General features: G+C 50.2%; 2 protein-coding genes across 4 annotated transcripts in view; one reads left to right on the top strand and one right to left on the bottom strand.

Annotated features, from left to right (window-relative positions):
- The window catches only part of LOC111142531 (ARVCF, delta catenin family member), a 55,080-nt gene that overhangs the window by 9,236 nt on the left and 24,761 nt on the right, over window positions 1-21,083 (top strand). The window lies entirely within an intron of this gene.
- LOC111142532 lies at window positions 18,360-20,995 on the bottom strand. The gene is given in 2 exon segments (XM_022495784.1): window positions 18,360-18,831; window positions 18,834-20,995. Coding segments are annotated over 2 exon segments (723 nt in total). The 5' UTR covers window positions 19,102-20,995; the 3' UTR covers window positions 18,360-18,376.

The raw sequence follows: 21,083 nt of genomic DNA, 5'->3' as shown, positions 1-21,083 counted from the left end.
ATCAGGTTGGAGCCTCCCCTTGAACAGTCTTTGTTCTCAAAAGTCATGGTTATTCTACACGTTTACCCCACATGTGCTTGCTGGAACCACTCTGCTGGGTCCCCCTCCTTGGGACTTCTGTGGGCTTCACCTTAGGCTTCACTCTTCGGAGCCAGTCGGCCCTCCCTGTATGGATCTGTGGCATGTCCTCCACTGGTCTCCTCATGTCTCAGGGCTCTCACAAGAGAGCCTGTCCAGACCCCCTCTGAGCACCCTTGTTTTCTGAAAAGAGGTCCCTGCATGGTCGAGTCCCTCAGAAACAGGGCCCCTGCTGGTGTGGCGGAAGAGCCTGGTGCAGGGTGCTATTCTCGTTCCTGTGCAACTCTCGGCCAGGCATCTGGGGACCTCTGGAATCAGACTCCTGGGTCATTTCCAGGTGGGCAGGTGCCCAGAGGAGCCTAAAGCCTTTCCCACCCCCACAGCCCATGCTTCTCAGGCGAAGCAGGAGGAAGAACATTCTCTACAGAGGACTTGGGCTCAGACCCTGGCTCTGCTCACGTTGCGGACCTTGTGAAGGGCTTGGCAGCAGTGGTGCTCCGCTGCGGTGACGGCCCAAGCGCTGCACTAGCTTCCGGCTGTGCCATCCTTGTTCCCGGTGATTCACAACTGCTGGTATGGCTGGTGCAGCAGTGGGGCTGACTGAGACAGGCCTGCATTGCCCAGGCCCCCCGGGTGAGATGGTACTGGGCTGGCCCACGCAGGCTCTCCCGGCCCGGGGTGTGTGTCTCTGCAAGCCTAGGTAGCATTTACCCAGCCCTGCTTTTCCCCGGCCCCCTAGCCCCCAGCTTATCTGGCCGGCCGGAAGACTGCCCACTATCACTATCAGGTGGGGAGATGGAAGTATTACCCACCCCCCGACTCCCCACCCCCATCCCGCGCATCTTGCCAGGTTGACTTTGGAGCTGATGAGTTTGGTATTTCAAATATGCCTTTAGTCAAACTTTTTCTTTTTAAAATATTTTCACTCTCTGGCGAAATCCTAATTAGGCCATTCATTCGTCTGAATGTACTTGCTGCTCTCTGCATTTTGCAAGATAATGAGGTTTCGAGATGCTGCCATCCCCGAGCTCTCAGGGCCTTCACTTTCTGCCCTGGAGGGAGATGCTGGCACCCCCTGGGCCAGACCTGCCTGTGGGATCTGGGCCACAGTGCCTGGGGGTGGGGGAGCACCAAGTGCACAGATGGGGAAAGTGAGGCCTGGGCTGCTAAGGAGTCTGGGATGGTGTAGGTGAAGGGGTCTCAGCCCCAGCAAGGCCCACCCTTCACAAAGCAGCATCTCCCTTCACCCCAGGCTCAAGATCAAGGCCAAGGGAGGTGTCTTCTAGATCCTGCTGTCCCAGGCTCCCCTGGATGTGCCTTAGGGACTGCGAGCAAGGGAGAGGGCACGAGACTGACCCATAGATGCCAAATGACCATGGCATCAAAGTCCCCTATTAAGCTTTTTAAAGATTTATTTATTTATTTATTTTTATTTATTTGTTTGTTTATTTATTTATTTATTTGAGGGAGGTGAGGAGAGAGAGAGAGCAAGCACTCATAGTCCTGTGGGGGAGGGTGGTTGGAGCAGAGGGAGAGGGAAAGAGAGAATCCCAAGCACACTTTTGGATACCAGAGCCCTGTGTGGGTGGGCTTCATCTCACGACCCTGAGATCATGACCTGAGCTGAAATCCAGAGTCAGATGCTTGACCGACTAAGCTATCCAGGCACCCCCCACCCACTTCTATTTTCCTTTTTTTTTTTTTTTTTTAAGATTTTATTTATTTATTTGACAGATCACAAGTAGGCAGAGAGAGAGGAGGAAGCAGGCTCCCTGCCGAGCAGAGAGCCCAACACGGGGCTCGATCCCAGGACCCTGGGATCAGGACCTGAGCCGAAGGCAGAGGCTTTAACCCATTGAGCCACCTAGGCACCCCTGCTATTTTTTTATTTTTAAGATTTTATTTATTTGATGGAGAGAGAGAAAGCACAAGCAGGGAGAGGGAGAAGGAGGCTCCCCACTGAGCAGGAAGCCCGACGCAGGGCTTGGGGCCAGGACCCCAAGATAACAACCTGAGCCAATGCCAGATGCCTAACAGACTGAGCCACACAGGCGTCCCTTCGTTTTCCTTTTTTTAAAAAATTTTTAATCTTATTTTATTTTTTCAGTGTTCCAAGATTCATTATTTATGCACCACACCCAGTGCTCCATGCAATGCGTGCCCTCCTTAGTATCCACTCCCCCATCCCCTCATCCCTCTCCCCTCCAAAACCCTCAGTTTGTTTCTCAGAGTCCACAGTCTCTCATGGTTCCTCTCCCCCTCCGATTTCCCCCAATTCACTTTTCCTTTCCTTCTCCTAATGTCCTCCATGTTATTCCTTATGCTCCATAGGTAAGTGAAACCATATGATAATTGACTTTCTCCGCTTGACTTATTTCACTCAACCTAATCTCCTCCAGACCTATCCATGTTGATACAAAAGTTGGGTATTCATCCTTTCTGACGGAGGCATAATACTCCATTGTATATATGGACCATAATTTCTTTATCCGTTCGTCCGTTGAAGGGCATCTTGGTTCTTTCCACAGTTTGGCGATTGTGCCCATTACTATTATGAACATTGGGGTGCATATGGCCCTTCTGTTCACTACATCTGTATCTTTGGGGTAAATACCCAGTAGTGCAATTGCAGGGTCATAGGGAAGTTCTATTTTTAATTTCTTAAGGAATCGCCACACTGTTTCCAAAGTGGCTGCAGCAACTTGCATTCCCACCAGCAGTGTAAGAGGGTTCCCCTTTTTCCACATCCTCTCCAACACTTGTTGTTCATTTTGCCTTTTAAAAGAAATTATATATGCGTACTTGTTTGTAGAAAATATAGAAGATACAGAAAAGAAGGAAAATAAAATCATACCTATCGTACCCGTACAGCCCAGCACTTTCTGCCCTCCTTTCTGGGGAGGTGATTTCCACATGTGCATGTGTAAGAGGGCTGGAGGTTGGGGTGCCTGGGTGGCTCAGTTGTTAACACCTGCCTTCTGCTCAGATCATGATCCCAGAGTTCTGGGACTGAACCCCGCCTCGGGTTCCCTGCTCAGCCGGAAGCCTGCTTCTTCCCCTCCCACTCCATCTGCTTGTATTCCCTCTCTTACTATGTTTCTCTCTCTCTCTCTCTCTCTCTGTCAAATAAATAAATAAATAAAAATCTTTAAAAAAAAAAAAGAGGGCTGGAGGTTGTGATCCCCACCCCCCACCTCACCAGCATCTCCCAAATTGGTGTTGGGATGCTAGGCCAAAGCAGATGCGTGGGCTTCCTGTTTCCAGGTAATACTTGTGGTTGGCTGTGCTGGTCCTGCCTTTTGGGGAGGGGCAGACACACCCATGTCAGTCCCCCTCTGTCCCTGAGGCCCGTGCACCCCTCAACTAAGAGCTCAGAAGCACATCCCATCACGGACTCAGGCTGTTTGGAGTTCTCTACCGTCAGGGCTGCTGCAGTAAATAACTTTTGCCTAGAGCTGTTTTTCTACATTTAAACAACTTGGGCTTGACCTTGAGGGTCAGGCACTGCTGGGGTGCCTGTGTGTGTGTGTGTGTGTGTGTGTGTGTGTGTGTGTGTGTACACACAGACACATTCATGCTGGGGACAGAGCCTTGGTGGGAGCCATCAGATGCCAGTGTGGCCTGAGAGAGTGGCCAAGGGCATGCCCCATGACAGCCCTTCTCCCAAGAGATAGCTAGGACCGCTGTCTTCAGACAGCCCAGCCAGGGACCTGCATAGGAGACGGGCCCCCAGGAAAGGCAGACAATGCAGGGAGGAACACCTCCTGTGAGGACCCCATCTCACCTCCTATCCGCTCAAGTGTGCAGTGGGAGCTCGGGGTGTCCCTGCAGGCGTGTGTGAGCTGATACCACTCGCGATGTTGTGCTGAGGGATGCTGGTGATCCAGAGGCTAGGCTGGTCCCTGGCTCTGTGGGCATTGCACACAATGGGTGCAGGGGCCTCCCCCCGCCCCTTGGCCTCTGCTCCCACCAGGCCGTCAGATGCCTACTTCCCCACTCCAAGGCTGATGCCCAGGGGATTTGGAGCCCTGGCAGTGCCAGCACTCCCACAGATGATTACTTCTGAGGTGAGTCACTCAGACCCTCTGGGAGGGCGCACTGATGGCTCTGTCGTAAGAGCCAGAGCTTCAGTGGGGAGTCTCCTCTGCACACAGCTGGAGGCCCTAGGCTCAAGACACCTCAGTGCCTCCACCCTTGTCCAGGGACCATGATGGGGGAAGGGCACTAGGGCTCTGAAAGTGCCAGCTGTGCCCCTCGGAGCATATCATGGGCTGCTCAGTTCACCCACCGTGGGTCAGCACAGGGTGCGGAAGACAGGACAGGGCTGAGAGGGAAACAAGAGTAGGAAGGGGAGGGGTGCAGGAGGGAGGAGGGGCAAGGATGTAGGAGTATAGGAGACAAGGCAGGTAGGGATGCAAGAGGAAGTGGGGCTACAAGGAGGCAGACATATAGCGGAAAGGGGGGCTTTAGGGAAGGCGGGGGTTCAGGGGAAGGGAGAGGCAAGGCTGTAGGGAGAGGGCAGGGAACAGGGGAAGTGAAGGTACCAGAGCGGTATGGGAGTACAGAGTGGAGGAGCAGGCATGGAGGGAGAGGCAGGGATGCAGGGGGAAGTAAGGGCAGTGTGCAGAGCGAGGCAGGGATGCTGAGGTCAGGAGGGAGGCCAGCAAGTAGTTGAAGGGCCCAGGTTTAGACCCTGTTATAGTATGTTCTTTTTTTTTTTTTTCTTTTAAGATTTTATTTATTTATTTGACAGAGACACAGCGAGAGAGGGAACATAAGCAGGAGAAGTGGGAGATGGAGAAGCAGGCTTTCCGCTGAGCAGGGAGCCCGATGTGGGGCTGGATCCCAGGACCCTGGGATCATGACCTGAGCCGAAGGACTCAGACGCCTAACGACTGAGCCATCTGGACACCTCTGTAGTATGTTCTAAGTACCCTGGCCACACACTGAGCCTTCTGAGAACTTGAGCCTGGGAAAGGGGCTTTCCTGAACACACCATGAGGGCTGGTGTGGGCTCTGGGACTCCCGACCCTCCAACCCCCCCCCATCAGTTGGCACAGACTACCAGCCTCACCTGTCATCTCCTGCCTAGGGTGAGCAGCAGGCTTATTGCCACCCAGGGGGGCAGGTGACCTGTCCAGGGCCCCAGAGTGTGCAGGGCCATAGCTGGGACCACAGCTGGGGCAGGGACTTGCATGGGACCAAAATCATCTTCTCTCTTGGGTCTTCCCAGCATGGGGATGGGGAATTATGATGGGGAAACTGAGGCTCAGCAAGCAGAGCTGGGCCCTGTTCCCAGGCCTGCCCCAGGCAAGCATATCTTTCCTTTCCAGTTGTCTCGGTGACAGTTCTCTGGCATTTGCCTATCTGCAGGGAGCTATTGGTTATGATGAGACTATTTCAGTATTTGTATTTGAAGAAGTAATTCCAGACATTTCTTTGCCAAACCTTTGAAACAGGGTATTGCTTAATTTTTAATTAAGCCTTTATGCTTGCAAACTTTTGTCTTTAGAAAAGGGCCAGGACATCCAATGGTGGGGGTGGGGTGGTTGATGCCCCAGAGCATGTGCAGGGAAGGAGGCCATCTGGGACTATGACACGGGCAGCAACCTTGTGCCCTGTGGGAACCCTAGGCTCTTGCATATCCCCTTGCTCCTGGTGGCTCTGTCCTCTGCTGGGACTCCACTGCCCAGAGCATGAGCGTGGTTGATGGGCAGGAGGAGTGAATCTCAGATAAGACCCAGGGCCCAAGAATAGCAGCCTTGGGTAGGGGCAGGGGGCTGGGTGGCTGTGGAGGGGTATTTGCTGTCCCCTTCCCTGAAGCTGGTGGGGGCTGTTTCAGCCAGGGGAGAGGAAGCCTTTTAGCCGGGCCTGGTTCTCTTGATCACTCCTTTTTTTTTTTTTTTTTAATTTTATTTATTTGACACAGAGAGAGAGGTCACAAATAGGCAGAGAGGCAGGCAGAGAGAAAGGGAGAAGCAGACTCCGTGTTGAGCAGGGATTCCCAATGTGGGGATCGATCCCAGGACCGAGACCATGACCCGAGCCAAAGGCAGAGGCTTAACCCACTGAGCCACCTAGGCGCCCCCTCTTGCTCACTCCTTTAGCCAATATTTATCTGGTTTCTCCCCTGTGAGATCCCCCATGGCCTCGAGGACAAAAGCCACGTCTGGTCTCTGTGATAACCTCAGCCCTGCTCCTTGCCGCACCCACCTCCAGACTTGGCAGTCACTGCCTCGGTGAGGGTCTCTGTGGACCCACTCCCTGCATCGTTCTAGATGCAGAGATGCCCTCAGCAAGGCAGCATTCTCCTAAGTCTACAGGAGCCCAAGGCAGTCCTTCTCCTGACATTTCTCCTGTTTTTCACAAAAATCGGCCTCCCTATGGAACACGTGCTCGGGTTCCTCAGTGCTGCCCAGGCCTGGGAGGTACAGTGTTCTTTTGGTCTAGATGCTGTTTTCCGGCTGTTCGTCCTTGCTTCCTTCTTGTGACAGAAACAAATTGAGTGCCTGCCATGTGCCAGATGCTGGCCAGCAGCCACTTAGCTCTGGCCTATAACCCAGCAGAGGCCAAGGGGGTCACTTTCCGCATCAGCCCCCTCACGTTGGGTACCACATGTAGCGGCAGGGGAGGTCTTAGATTTGTTGTGGTGTTTGGCCCATGCAGAGGCCTGAGAGCTGGGGACTGCACTTCATAGCGTGATCCTGGGCTCACAGACTGATATTCTGCATCTTCTCTTAAGTCCTGTCCTCTCTGAACTACACCTATGAGAAATTTCTATTTCTGGCATGTGAAAGGTATTCAGAAATGCATTGGTCATTTCAATAGGAATCTTGGTTTGGGGACTTAGATACCTGTGTGCTAACTATTTTAGGTTTGTCTTAGTTTATTCATATTCATTCTTTTTAAAAAAATATATTCTGATATCATTTATGTTGTTGATTCTCTGTTAGAAAGTGGGTATTACTCCTGGGAGAGCTTTAGAGATAGAAAACAGGGAGCTTGTTGCAAGGATGTTTTAGCATTTTTCATTCAGCCCTGATACACTTGTATTCATAGTCATTCTTTACTGTTTAATAATGAAAGTATTTAAAGCTGTGAATTTGCCTCTGAGTATAGCTTTGGCTGTTCCCCCCAGCTTATTGAGATATAATTGACATATAACACTGTGTGGGTTTACAGTGCATTGTGATGATTTGGTACATGTATGTATTACAAAATGTTTACCACAATAAGATTAGTTAACACATCCTTCATCTCACATAAATTACCATTGTTTTGTTGTTATAATGAGAACATTAAACATAGCAACTTCTCTTATAGCAACTTCAAAGTATGTAATGCAATGTTGTCAATTATAGTCACCATGCTGTACATTAGATCCCTAGAACTTATCATATAACTGGAAGATATCTTCCATATCTCCTTTGACCTGCATCTACCCATTTCCCCTATCCTTGGCCCCAATAAGCACCATTTTACAACCCATATATTTTTATGTGTGAAGTTTGAATATATATTTCACTGTTTGTAAATAGTCAACTTTGTATGATTAACATTTTTTTAAAAGATTTCATTTACTCATGAGAGACAGAGAGAGAAAGAGAGAAGCAGAGGCAGAAGGAGAAGCAGGCTCCCCAAGGAGCAGGGAGCCTGATGTAGGACTCGATTCCCAGGACCCCGGGATCATGACCTAAGCCAAAGGCAGATGCTTAACCATCTGAACCATTTTTTAAATTTTTATCTTTTTCTACTTATTTAAAAGAATGTTTTGCATATTCTAAGAGCCACAAGATGGCTCTTTTTAAATTTCTATTTTTAGGGGTGCCTGGGTGGCTCAGTGGGTTAAAGCCTTTGCCTTCGGCTCAGGTCATGATCCTGGGGTCCTGGGATCGAGCCCTGCATTGGGCTCTCTGCTCAGCAGGGAACCTGCTTCCTCCTCTCTCTCTGCCTACTTGTGATCTCTGTCAAATAAATAAATAACATCTTTAAAAAATAAATAAATAGGGGCGCCTGGGTGGCTCAGTGGGTTAAGCCGCTGCCTTCGGCTCAGGTCATGATCCCAGGTCCTGGGTTCAAGCCCCACATCGGGCTTTCTGCTCAGCAGGGAGCCGCTTCCTCCTCTCTCTCTGCCTGCCTCTCTGCCTACTTGTGATTTCTCTCTATCAAATAAATAAATAAAATCTTTAAAAAAATAAATAAATAAATAAATAAATAATAAAAAACAAATTTCTATTTTTATTTGGTAAAATACACCAAATTTACCATCATACCCATTCTTCAAAGTCTCGTTCTGTATCATCGGGTATATTCATATTGTTGTGCAGCCAACCTCCAGAACTTTTTCATCTTGCAAAATTGACCCTCTGTATCCATTAATGAACATTAATTAACCCAGTACCCCCTTTCCCCAGCCCCTGGAACCACCATTCTACGTTGTCTTTCTAGGAATGTGACTAATTTAGATGACTCATAAAAGTAGCCCAGTACAGCATTTGTCTTTTTATTTTTATTTTTTTAAATTTTATTTTTTATAAACATATAATATATTTTTATCCCCAGGGGTAGCATTTGTCTTTTTATTATTGGATTATTTCACTTAGCATGATTTCTGAAGATTCCTCATGTTACATCACATGTCAGAATTTCCTTCCTTTTAAAGGTGGAATCATCTTCCATTGATAGTAACATTCCATGATCCATAAGTGTGTATCACATTTTGTTTATCCATTCAACTGTTGGTAGGCACTTGAGTTGCTTTGCCTTTTGGCTATTGTGAATAATGCTGTTATGAGCATGAGTGTTAAATACCTCTTCAACACTGCGCTTTCACCTCTTTTGGATATATACCCAGAGGGGGAATTGCTTGGTCATACAGTACTTCTATTTTTAACTTTTTGAGGAACCACCATATTGATTTTCTTAGCAGCTATGCCATTTTACATCCCACCAGCTGTGCCCACGAGCACCAATTTCTCCACATCCTTACCAAAACCTGTTATTTTGTGTTTTGGAGAGTAGCCATCTAATGGGTGTAAGACAACATTTTACTGTGCTTTTGATTTGCATTTCCCTAACATTAGTAATATTGGGCATCTTTTCATATACTTGGCCATTTATGTATCTTCGTTAAAGAAATGTCTGCTCAAATCTTTTCCCTGTTTTTTTTTAACTGGGTTGTTTGTTTGCTGCTGTTGTTGAGTTGTAGGAGTTCTTTATGTATTTTGGAAGTTATCAGTCATATCTCAGATACATGATTTTAAAATGTTTCTGCCATTCTCTGTATTGCCTTTTTACTCTGTTGATTGTGTCACTTGAACAGAAGTTTTTAATTTTGATAGGGTTCGATTTACCTATTTTTACTTTTCTTTTTTTTTTTTTTTTTTAAAGATTTTATTTTTTTTTTTATTTATTTGACAGAGAGATCACAAGCAGGCAGAGAGAGAGGAGGAAGCAGGCTCCCCTAGAGAGCAGAGAGCCCAATGCGGGGCTCGATCCCAAGACTCTGAGATCATGACCTGAGCCGAAGGCAGCGGCTTAACCCACTGAGCCACCCAGGCGCCCCTATTTTTACTTTTCTTGCCTATGCTTTTGGCATCATATCCAGGAAATCATGGCCAAATCCAACATCATAAAGCTTTCCCCCAATGTTTTCTTCTAAGAGTTTTATAGTTTCAGGTCTTATGTTTAGATCTTTGATGCATTTTTAATTTTTGCATATGTTATAAAAGCTTAAAACTTTATTCTTTTCCATGTGGATATCCAGTTTTCCTAGCACCATTTGTTGAAAAGACAATTCTTTCCCCCATTGAATGGTCTTGACAACCTTGTAAAAAATAGTTGAGGGGCGCCTGGGTGGCTCAGTGGGTTAAGCCGCTGCCTTCGGCTCGGGTCATGATCTCAGGGTCCTGGGATCGAGTCCCGCATCGGGCTCTCTGCTCGGCGGGGAGCCTGCTTCCCTCTCTCTCTCTCTCTCTGCCTGCCTCTCTGTCTACTTGTGATCTCTCTCTGTCAAATAAATAAATAAAATCTTTAAAAAAAAATAGTTGATTATATATATGTGAAGATTTATTTTTATTCTATTCCATTGGTCTGTTTCTGCCTTTATGCCATGACAACACTGTTTTCATTACTAAAGCTTTGTAATAAATTTTGAAATCAGGAGTGATTTCGGTGAGACCCCTAGCTTTGTTCTTTTTTATGATTGTTTTAGCTGTTCAGGATCTTTGAAATTCCGCATGGATTTTAGGATGGAGTTTTCGCTTTCTGTAAAAAATGGTTTTGTAAAAAATGATTTTGATAGGGACTGAATTAAATTGGTAGATCACTTTGGTTAATATTGACATCTTAGGGGCGCCTGGGTGGCTCAGTGGGTTAAGCCACTGCCTTCGGCTCGGGTCATGATCTCGGGGTCCTGGGATCGAGCCCCGCATCGGGCTCTCTGCTCAGCAGGGAGCCTGCTTCCTCCTCTCTATCTGCCTGCCTCTCTGCCTGCTTGTGATCTCTGTCTGTCAAATAAATAAATAAAATCTTTAAAAAAAAAATTGACATCTTAACAATATCAAGTCTTCCATTCCATACGCATGAAATGTCTTCCATTCGTGTATGTAGGTATCTTTAATTTCTTTCAGCAAGGTTTGTAGTTTTCAATGTGCAAGTCTTTCCTCAACTTAGTTAAGTTTATCTCTCAGTTTTTTGTTCTTTTTTTTTTTTTAAGATTTTTTTTTTTTTTTTTTTTTTGACAGACAGATCACAAATAGGCAGAGAGGCAGGCAGAGAGAGAGAGGAGGAGGAGGCAGGCTCCCTGCTGAGCAGAGAGCCCAATGCGGGACTCGATCCCAGGACCCTGGGATCATGACCTGAGCTGAAGGCAGAGGCTTTAACCACTGAGCCACCCAGGCGCCCCAAGTTTTTTGTTCTTCTTGATGCTATTGTAACTGAAATCATTTTCTTAATTTCCTTTTCAGATTATTCATTGTAAGTGATTTGTTCATTGATTTTTTACCCTACAAGTTTACTGGTTTATTAGTTCTGAGAGTGTGTGTGTGTGTGTGTGTGTGTAATCTTTACGATTTTCTGCATTTAAGATCATATCTGCAAACAAAATTTCACGTCTTCCTTTCCCATTTGGATACCTTTTATTTCTCTCTGTTGCTTTACTGATCTGAGATTTCTAATAGAAGAGGACTTGAACAGAAGTGGCAAAAGCAGCATACCTGTCTTATTCTTTTTTTTAAATTTCTTTTCAGCATAACAGAATTTATTGTTTATGCACTACACCCAGTGCTCCATGCCATACGTGCCCTCCATAATACCCACCACCTGGCTCCCCCAACCTCTACCCCCCCCACCCCTTCAAAACCCTCAGATTGTTTTTCGGAGTCCATAGTTTCTCATGGTTCATCTCCCCCTCCAATTTCCCTCAACTCCCTTCTCCTCTCCATCTCCCTATGTCCTCCATGTTATATGTTATGCTCCACAAATAAGTGAAACCATATGATAATTGACTCTCTCTGCTTGACTTATTTCACTCAGCATAATCTCTTCCAGTCCTGTCCATGTTGCTACAAAAGTTGGGTATTCATCCTTTCTGATGGAGGCATAATACTCCATAGTGTATATGGACCACATCTTCCTTATCCATTCGTCTGTTGAAGGGCATCTTGCTTCTTTGCACAGTTTGGCGACCGTGGCCATTGCTGCTATAAACATTGGGGTACAGATGGCCCTTCTTTTCACTACATCTGTATCTTTGGGGTAAATACCCAGTAGTGCAATTGCAGGGTCATAGGGAAGCTCTATTTTTAATTTCTTAAGGAATCTCCACACTGTTCTCCAAAGTGGCTGCACCAACTTGCATTCCCAGCAACAGTATAAGAGGGTTCCCCTTTCTCCACGTCCTCTCCAACACATGTTGTTTCCTGTCTTGCTAATTTTGGCCATTCTAACTGGTGTAAGGTGGTATCTCAATGTGGTTTGTTTGTTTGTTTGTTTGTTTGTTTTTTAAGATTTTATTTATTTGAGAGAGAGAGAGAGAGCATGAAAGGGGCAAGGGGCAGAGGGAGAAGCCAGCTCCCTGATGAGCGGAGGGCCTGATGTGGGACTTGATCCTGGGACTCCAGGATCATGACCTGAGCCGAAGGCAGTTGCTTAACCAACTGAGCCACCCAGGTGCCCTCTCAATGTGGTTTTAATTTGAATCTCCCTGATGGCTAGTGATGATGAACATTTTTTCATGTGTCTGATAGCCATTTGAGCATACCTGTCTTATTCTTGATCTTGGGAGAAAAGCTTTAACTCTTTCATTATTGGGTCTGATGTAAGCTGTGGTGTATGTACAATATAATTTGTAGCATATGTAGTATGAAGTCCTTTTTCTGTATAGCCTTTATTATGTCAAGGTATGTCTTTCTATTCCTAGTTTGTTTTATGTTTATATCATAAGAGAATGTTGAATTTTGTCAAATGTATTTTAGGTATCAATTGAAATTATCATTTTCCCTCATTATTTTGTTAATATACAGGGCATTATGTCGGCTAATTTTCATATGTTGAGCCATCCTTGAATTCAGGAATAAATCCTACTTGGTTATGGTGTATAATCCTTTGTACTGCTGAATTCAGTATGCTGGTGTTTTGTTGAAAAAAAATTTTTTTTAAGATTTTATTTATTTGACAAAGAGAGAGACAGTGAGAGCAGGAACAATACAAGCAGGGGGAGTGGGAAGGAGAGAAGCAGGCTCCCCGCAGAGCAGGGAACCCAATGCGGGGTTCCATCCCAGGACCCTGGGATCATGACCTGAGCCACCCAGATGTCCCTTTGTTGAAGATTTTTGCATCAGTTTTCACAAAAGGGCTGTTGAGCCATAGTTTTCTTTTATGGCTTTGGTATCAGGGTAATTTCAGCCTTGTAGAATGAGTCAGTATTTCCTTACTTGTCAATTTTTGGAGACGGTTTGAAGATTAATATTAACTCCTCTTTGAGTATTTGTTAGAATTCACTAGTGAAGCCGTCTGGTCCTGGGCCTTCATGGGAGTTAGTTAAAAGTCGGCTCAGGTTTTATTTCTTCATGTGTCAGTTTTCGTAGTGTGTGTGTTTTTAGGAATTTGTTCATTTCTTCTAGGTTATGCAATTTGTTGGTGTATAATTGTTCACAGTATTCTCTTATAATCTTTTTATTTAAAAATATTATACAGAGAAGAGACATACTGAACAGAAGAGAGTGGGGTTTTTTGTGTTGTGGTTTTTTTTTTCTTACATTTTTCAAGTTTATTTTTAAGCAACTGAATTTGTAAAATTAAGGTAGCTAAAAATGTTCCTTTGTCTTTCTTCATTTTTTTTTCCAGTTTCACTGAGTATAATTGACAAATCTATAAGCTACTTGATGTGCATGTCATGGTGATAGAATGGTGATAGAATATACAAATACATTGTGAAAGGGTTCCTGCCGTCTGGTTAATGACCACATCCGTGATATCATAACTTTTGTGAGTTTGTATTGTGTATGTGAGTCTGTGTATGTGGTGTTTAAGTTTGTTATTGTTGCTCTTTTTGACTTGGTTGGATTTTGTTTTGTGTTTCATGGATTCATACCTAATCTCCCCCTTTTTTTTTTTCATACCTAATCTCTTACACTCATTGGTCCACAGATCCACAGATATCCTGAGACGGTAAAAACACTCCCCACAGGCAGCTTGCAAAGGATGGCTAAGGACAGCTGAAGACCTCGTAAGGCACGCAGAGTATCAGGGCCTTGCTGGAAAATCCATTTCAGCCTCTCAGCAGCCCTTGTTCCCCGAGGCATGGGGTCTGGAACTTCTGCCTATGGTGTGGTGACTCCCAGCTGAAATAACCGGGTTAGCCTGGACTTCTCTGGGCTGTCCAGAGCTCCCAGCGAGCCCTCCTTGCTCCCTCCCAGAGAAAGACCCGTCATGTGAATGGCAGATCATGACTCTGAAAATCAGGGAATTTCACCCTGAAGTTTCCTTAAGAAATTTCAGAGTGCAAGGTTCACACGTTTTTAGCGATGTCGAATTAAGGAGGCCAGGCTTTTTTTTTTTTAATTTCATTTATTTATTTGACAGAGAGAGAGATCACAAGTAGGCAGAGCAGCAGGCAGAGAGAGAGAAAGGGAAGCAGTCTCTCTGCAGAGCCTGACGCGGGGCTTGATCTCATGACCCTGAGATCATGACCCGAGCCGAAGGCAGAGGTCCAACCCATTGATTCACCCAGGCGCCCCAAGGCTGGGCATCTTGTCGAACAAAGCTGTCAGCTGTTCCTGGCCATAGGAGTGTCCGCAGCACAAGAGATGGTGAGCGGGCGACGGGATGCACGGTTGACAGCTGTGGATGGACGGTGCGGCCTCTCCGGGATGTGGACAGCTGGGCGGAGAACCAGCGTGCCATGGAACATTCGAGGCGCCGGGCTGTGCTGGCAGGTCGGGCCAAGTGCACCGCCCTCCCATGCTGCGGAGCTGACCTCAAGCATTTAGGAAATGGGCAGGGTGGGGGGAATCCTCAGCCTAAATGCAATCGTAAAGTGGAATGGAATCGTAAAATGCAGAAAAAGAGGCATCCACGCTTTTCTGAGCTGGTTTGGAAAGCTTCGATTCCTACCTGTACACTGACAAGCCCACTAGAGGCCTCCTCTCTTGAGGGTGGTTCCTGACTGTTTTGTGGGTGCCGCTCTGCTCTTTCTCCCTCAGGGGATTTTTGCGATGTGGCGGTTAGTTTCCACATCTCTTGGCTTCCCTCTTTCATCAGCTGCATGTAATTTTCTGTGGCTTTGGAAGGTCTGGCCTGAGTTTGCTTTCCGATGCCTCCCTGTGTGCAGATTTGCTGCGGGGAACCCCTGTCTTGCCCTTCACCGCCTCTGCCCCGGCTTTCTTTAAGTCTCCACGGGGGCATCGTCATTTGTGATCACGCCTTTCCTCTGTGGTCTGTTCCCAGTTCATTGTTCAACACCATCTTCCATCTTTGGAGGACACATGTCGGCCATTCCCTAGTATTTGCACTCATAAGTGTGCTAAATACAAGTTAGCCAAGAGCCACTCCCTCAGGTCCTCCAAAGGCAGGAGGATTTGCCCCGGGGTGCTGGTGTGCTGTGGGCAGCTCTGTGCTGGTGGGGTGCCTCTGTCCAGAGTCCGTGCCCCAGCCACCCTCATCCGTCACAGACAGGCTTTAGTGTGGACCCGAGGCTGGAGCCACGTGCAGACTGAGGTGTCTCAGACAGGCCTGGCGTCTGAGGTCCTGATGGGGGGCAGCCCATCAGGCTCCTGATGGGGAGGTCAGGACAGGAACGGGGTCTGCATAGGATGCTGATCCTTACCAGGAGCCACAGTGGCTACGGAGCGCTCATCCTCCCTTCCTCTCCTGCAACAAGGACCTGGCAGGACCTTCGGGCCACCCACCACCCATTTTCCACTGGGGCAAGTGAGGTCCATGGGGCAGCTGTGGTTGAGTGGGCAGTGGGCACACAGCATGGCTGGTGTGGGTGTCCTGTGGGGGCATCATCCCTCCCTGTGTGCGCGTGCACGTAAGGGTGGCTGCCACATGTGCCTGCAGGTGAGTTTTGGGAGGTCCCCAAATGGTAGGCATCCCTCCTGCAGTGCTCCTAATGCCTCTGGGCAGGGAGGGGACACAGAGACAAGTCCAGCTCCCTGGAGGCTCTCCTGGTATGTATGGGAGGAGCCAGAGGAGACCCCACAGGGCCTAAAGTCTGTGCTTGGTGAGGGTGAGGTGGAGCCCCCTGCCCTTTCCCACTGAGTCATTTGCGTGTAAAAGGGGGGAGTTTGTTACTGGCTGGAGGTTGGTGGTGTCTGGACTTGTTGCCATGGGCACTCATGAGCTTCGAGCAGCTGAGCTGGCTCCCAGCCTGGAGAGGGGGTTAGAAGCAGCAAGGCTGGTGTCCAGCTAAGCTCCTGGAAGGGAAGGATGTGCCTGGGGGCCCAGGAGAAGCCAGAGCTGGCTGTGGTCACCTGCTCGTTGGCCCTGGGCAAGAGCAGACTAGGGGGGACCTGGCCCTTGGGTGCTGCCAGCCAGGAGCAACGCTGGAAGGGCCTGGAACCTCCCTCCCCAGGGTGGACCCTGCTCTATCGCCCACACTCACTTCTGACCCATCCAGAACTGGATGGCCACAGCCATCTCACCTGTGCCCACGGCAGCTGGAGGGCCTTCCTGCCACCTGTGGTGCTTGTTGGCCCTGTCCCAGGCGCTGGGCTGTGGGTGCTGTGCTGGCAAAGCCTCGTGGAGTCTCCGTGCTTGAGTCCCCAGTGTTGTTCCTGAGGAGGGAGGGAAGGAGTGGCCCGTTTCCGGACCCATCTCGTTCTCCAGAGAGAGGAGGCTGAAGCCAATCCTGCTGAACCCCAGGCCCCGTCTCCCTGGATGGCAAGAACCTGGGTTGGGCTTTGTTGGAAGCCCCCTTTGCTAGAGGTCCCCCCCATCTGCTCCCTCCCAGGGCTATGGTGAGAATTGACCTGGTATTGCTGATTTTGGTCCAGTGCAGGCACACTGGTGCCCACAAACAGCAGGCAGGAATGTGATGGGAAAAGCAGGCAGGGAGGGTGAGGCGAGGGAGTTAGGGGGTGCTTGTTGACTCAGAGGGGCACCGCTGTGTCAGGGTTGGCCCCTTGGCAGCCTCCCCAGGACCTGCGTAGATCTGCCCACAAAGGAACTGATCTCTCCCGGGGCCAGCTCTGCCTTGTGCTGCTGCCCCGGGGGCCATGACCCCCACCCCAGTGGCTTAGTTAGCAAAGCTGCCGTGGGTCAGGCTGAGGTTGCTTGGGGAGGGCTGCCCGGGCAGGGCGCCCAGCATGCAGGGGCACTGCCAAGTGCCCAGTCAGCAGCCATCAGGGTAGCAGGGACCCGCTGGCTGGGATGGGGAGGGGTTCCAGGGCTGGGAGCCTGGTAGGGTGAGTGAGGCCCCTGATGGGGCAGGCTTGCTGGCGTGGGGGGAGGAGTGCTCTGTGCTGGGCTCCGTCACCAGGTCCGCATTGCCCTCAGGTTCTCCTCTTGTCCAAGTCTGTCTTGAGGTTGTGGCTGCAGCAGGCCCGCCCCAGACCACAACGCTGGGCCAGCTGCATTCTTCCCCGGGGGAAGGCAGGCAAAGATGGGGACTCCCTACAGCAGGGGAAGCCAGGCGAGAGAAGCAAGGGATAGCGAGCTGGGGTAGGCCTAGGTGCCATGCGCAGCCCCCTTAGTGGACCTGGTGCCAGACTTGCTGTCATCGGACCTGTTCGCCCCCCAAGGACTTCCTGTACCCAGTTCCCATTGGGTCCTGAGCCTGCTGGCTTGGTTCCCATCAGGTGGGAGTTTTCCCCACTGCTTGTGCCTTTTCCTCTTATCTAGGTGAGCATGTTTCTTCTCACAATGATGGGAAAGTTTTGGAAATCCCCCAGACTCTAGCAGACAGCCCTGGGGCTCCTTCCAGGGACCCTTCTGTGGGCAGCTAGGGCAGGTGGCACTGGTGGGGGGGGATCGGTCCCAGCTGCTAATCAACAGACTTTGCCACCCTAGCTTCCTTGGCTCTACAACCCAGGAGGAGGGTGGCTGGGCTGAGGGGCCCTGCCTCACCCCCCAGAGGCTTATTGGCCACAGGCTCCTAGGGACTGCACCTCCACTGCCCCTCAAAGGGGCTTTGTGCCACCACAAAGAGGCTCTGTCCCTCACTGAGAAGCCTGGGTGTTGCCATGGTGACAGAGGGGGCCAGGAAGAAGGGGGTCCACCGTCTTGGGGGGAAAGGGCGTTCCTAGCGTACACAGGCCGGTCGGTAGCCAGTGTGGGCGACTGCTGCACTTGCCTCCCTGCAGCCCTTGGCCTGGCCTGGCTAGACAGCCGCCCCAGCTGTGCTTTAGTGGGGCTCTCAGGACGCTTCATGGACACCTTGGCCCTTTGGTAGGGGCTGAGCTCCCAGGCTCTGGTGCCAGTCAGATCTGTCTTCTTGTGGTCCCAGCCTGGCTTTGAGGCTCAGCCCCCTCCTCAGGAATGCCTTGGTTCCTATGCCTGCCCCAGGGTAGGGTAGGATAGGGTGGGACTCTGAGCCTGGGTCCTCAGAACTTCTCCCCACCCCCCCCCCCCCCCCCCCCACCCCCCCACCCCCCACCCCCACCCCCACCAAGCTGCTCTGCTGTCCTTGAGATGGAGTGGGGGATGGGGAGAGTGTGAGCCTCTGCTAGAAGGGTTGGGGGGAGGCCACTCAGGGGATCTCGGTGGCATTGGCTTTGGAAGCAGCTGGCCAGCCCACCTCAGACAGTAGGATACCCTGGGGCTTGACCCCTCCCTTGCCCCCCAGTTTCGCCTGTCATGGCTGAGGTAGAGTGGGTGGGCTGCTGGTACAAGTAGAGAGGGCACTGTGACTGCCAGCCCCTACCTTCCTTATATGGAGCTCCACAGCTCCCCAGCCCCGGGGACCTTGGGGTGTCCCTGGGCTGGCTGCTACAGGGACCGCCGAGGAGGTAAATCCTCTTTGCCCACACCCCACAATTGGACCCTGCAAGGTATCACTGTGGGGCTGTGGCTGCAGCTGGAATGTGGGCCTGGTACCGGAGGGATAGCAAGGGGGCTCCCCTGAATCCCAGCCTGGGGCCTGGGGGAGAGCTGTCCATCCCCATCCCATGAGTTCTTGTTTGTTTGTTTTTTGTTTTTTAAAACAAGCTGTGGCCAGTTTTGTTAAGGAAAAATTCTGCATGATATACTTTTCACCAGTCTGCTCTGGCATGCTTCTAATGATATCAGAATTACCTGGATCAATGATACTCTGTAGTACCTCCCACATGCTGTACCCCATTCAATGTTATTGCCACTGTAGTGATGGACACCAGTTTTGGCCAACATGGCATAGTATTCTATCTCAGATTTCCTCAAGGCCGGGCAGTCGTTGGCGAGGATGACCAGCTTCGCTTTGCCATGTCTGATCATTTTCAAAGTCTGCTTGTACCCCAGCACGTACTTTCCACTTTTCATAACGAGCTGGAACCCAGAGTTGATCGACTCCAGAGACTTTTTCGTCTTCTTTGCGGCCACCATCTTCCTGCCTTAGGTGTGGGACGGCCCCAACCAAGAGCAGCCGCCACAATGGCCGGGAGAGAGAAAGGGCTCCATCCCATGAGTTCTGATAGAGGCAGTTCCCAGGGAACCAAGGAGACTCCGGGAGTGCCTCAGTTGGCACAGGGAGCAAGTGTCTGTGACCTGTCCCAGTGGGAATCTTGGGCCACCCCCTTAGGTGCCTCTCGTGGTGCTCCCTGTAGCTGAGGCCCCAAGGAGGGGCAGCGGCTGGGATAGTCACCTGTCTCTGCCCGTACCCCCGCCAGAGCGAGGCCCGTCTCTGCCATGTCTGGCTGGCGTTGCCAGCTCCAGGCTCTCAGCTCCCAGACCTCAGGCACCCTGGGCCCCCACAAGTGTCCCTGCCTTGACTTGACCCTGAGCCTCCTACATCAGTACCACCACAGCCCCTGGTCCTTCTGGACCACCTGCCCAGCAGCACACCTGTCTTGGGGGACAGGTAGCACTGCTGTGGACCTGGCCTGCACTTGGCCTAGGATACCCCAGCGGCACAGGGGAAGAGCCCCCCCCAGATTGTTCTCCTTGCACATGCAAGTCGTCCTCCATATGATCATCAGATGTGTGCTGGACAGCCTGGGGGCAGGTCACTAAGGGGCCATCTGTCCCACCCCCACCCCCACCAGGGAATCTGGTCCCTTGCAACAGGGGTGCCGCCTCTGCTGGGGAAATCTAATTTCCAGGCTGAATCCAATAACCATTCTGTCCCTGAAAATCCCTCTGCTTTCCTCAGCCCGCAGGTGGCACTGCCTTGGCCCCTGGGGAGCTGGATTCCCAGGCCGCCTCCTTCACTTGTCTGCCTGCTGGGGCAGGCAACTGCTTTTCTATCTCTTCCTTACCTTCAGCTGTAGCGGTAACTTTGGCCCCTCCCTGAGCCCTGGCAACACCGGTGGGTGCAGAACTCTGCCACCTAGAGGGTCCCTGCGACCTGAGGTGCCTCTCCCTATAGTCTTTCCGCAGGACGTGGGATCACTTGCTGTTTTCCACGATCATTGCTTTGCATCTTACATCTCTGGCCACATCGCTCGTTTAGGGCCTTTACTCAATTGGAATTGGGGTTCTGGTTTTTCCTTATGGATTTGCAAGTGTGCTTTATAGATGAAGGGTGTCACTTTACTGCTGGGCGTCACAAAGACCTGATGCCCATGTGTTGATTGTCTTTTCGTTGTCTTTATATCTTTTTCTCCCGCTTTCTATTATGGAAAATTGCAAATGCACAACAGCAGAGGGGCTGGTGTGATGCCTCCCCAGGCGCCCCTCACCACCTTCTGCCGTGATGAAGTCAAGGTCTAGAAGTAAAGTCATTGCCTGTCTTTCATCTGAAATGCTCTCCGCATATGTTACTCTAAATGGTGTCCCTTCAAAAACAAAACCACCATAAACCACAGCTTGTGATGCTGTTTTGCGAGGATGTACAGAAATGCTTTGTTCTTATAAAGCTGAGCTGGTCTGTCTTTCCTTGGCAGTTTGTCCCACTGCTTTGAGGTTAAGAATAGCCTTGTCCCGCCCAGACACCCCCAGCCCTACACTGACCTCCAAGCAGCACCGCAGTCCTGCTAGGTTTGGACAGACGTGGACTCTGCCCTGTGTGAACTCCCCGGCCCTGGCCTCCTCCTCCAGCGGTGGCCCAGTGCCCATCCTTGTGGGCTGGCCAGAGGCTATCCCTGCAGCTGTGGGCACCGTCTGACCATAGTACGGGTGACAGGGTAAAGATGGGCCCCCGTGAAGCCTGGCCAGCAGTGTTGGGAGCAGGTCTCCATGCTGGCAGTGTGGAGGGTAGGGGACATGACGCCCTCTTGGGCAAAGAGGGCCTTGGAACCACCAGGCCAGGGTTCTGCTGCTCACACCACTTCCCTATCTAGATGGGCAAGGTGGTGGGTGGGGGGTGGGAGGGGCAGAATGGGGTTCAACCAGTGGCCAGTCCTTTCTCCCCGCTCTTGGGGGACATG

This window comes from Enhydra lutris, unplaced genomic scaffold, assembly GCF_002288905.1.
Source record: "Enhydra lutris kenyoni isolate GAN:26980312 unplaced genomic scaffold, ASM228890v2 scaffoldscaffold8, whole genome shotgun sequence".
NCBI lineage: Eukaryota > Metazoa > Chordata > Mammalia > Carnivora > Mustelidae > Enhydra > Enhydra lutris.
Note: the sequence above shows the minus strand (reverse complement) of the source record. Positions and strands in the feature narration are given on the sequence as shown.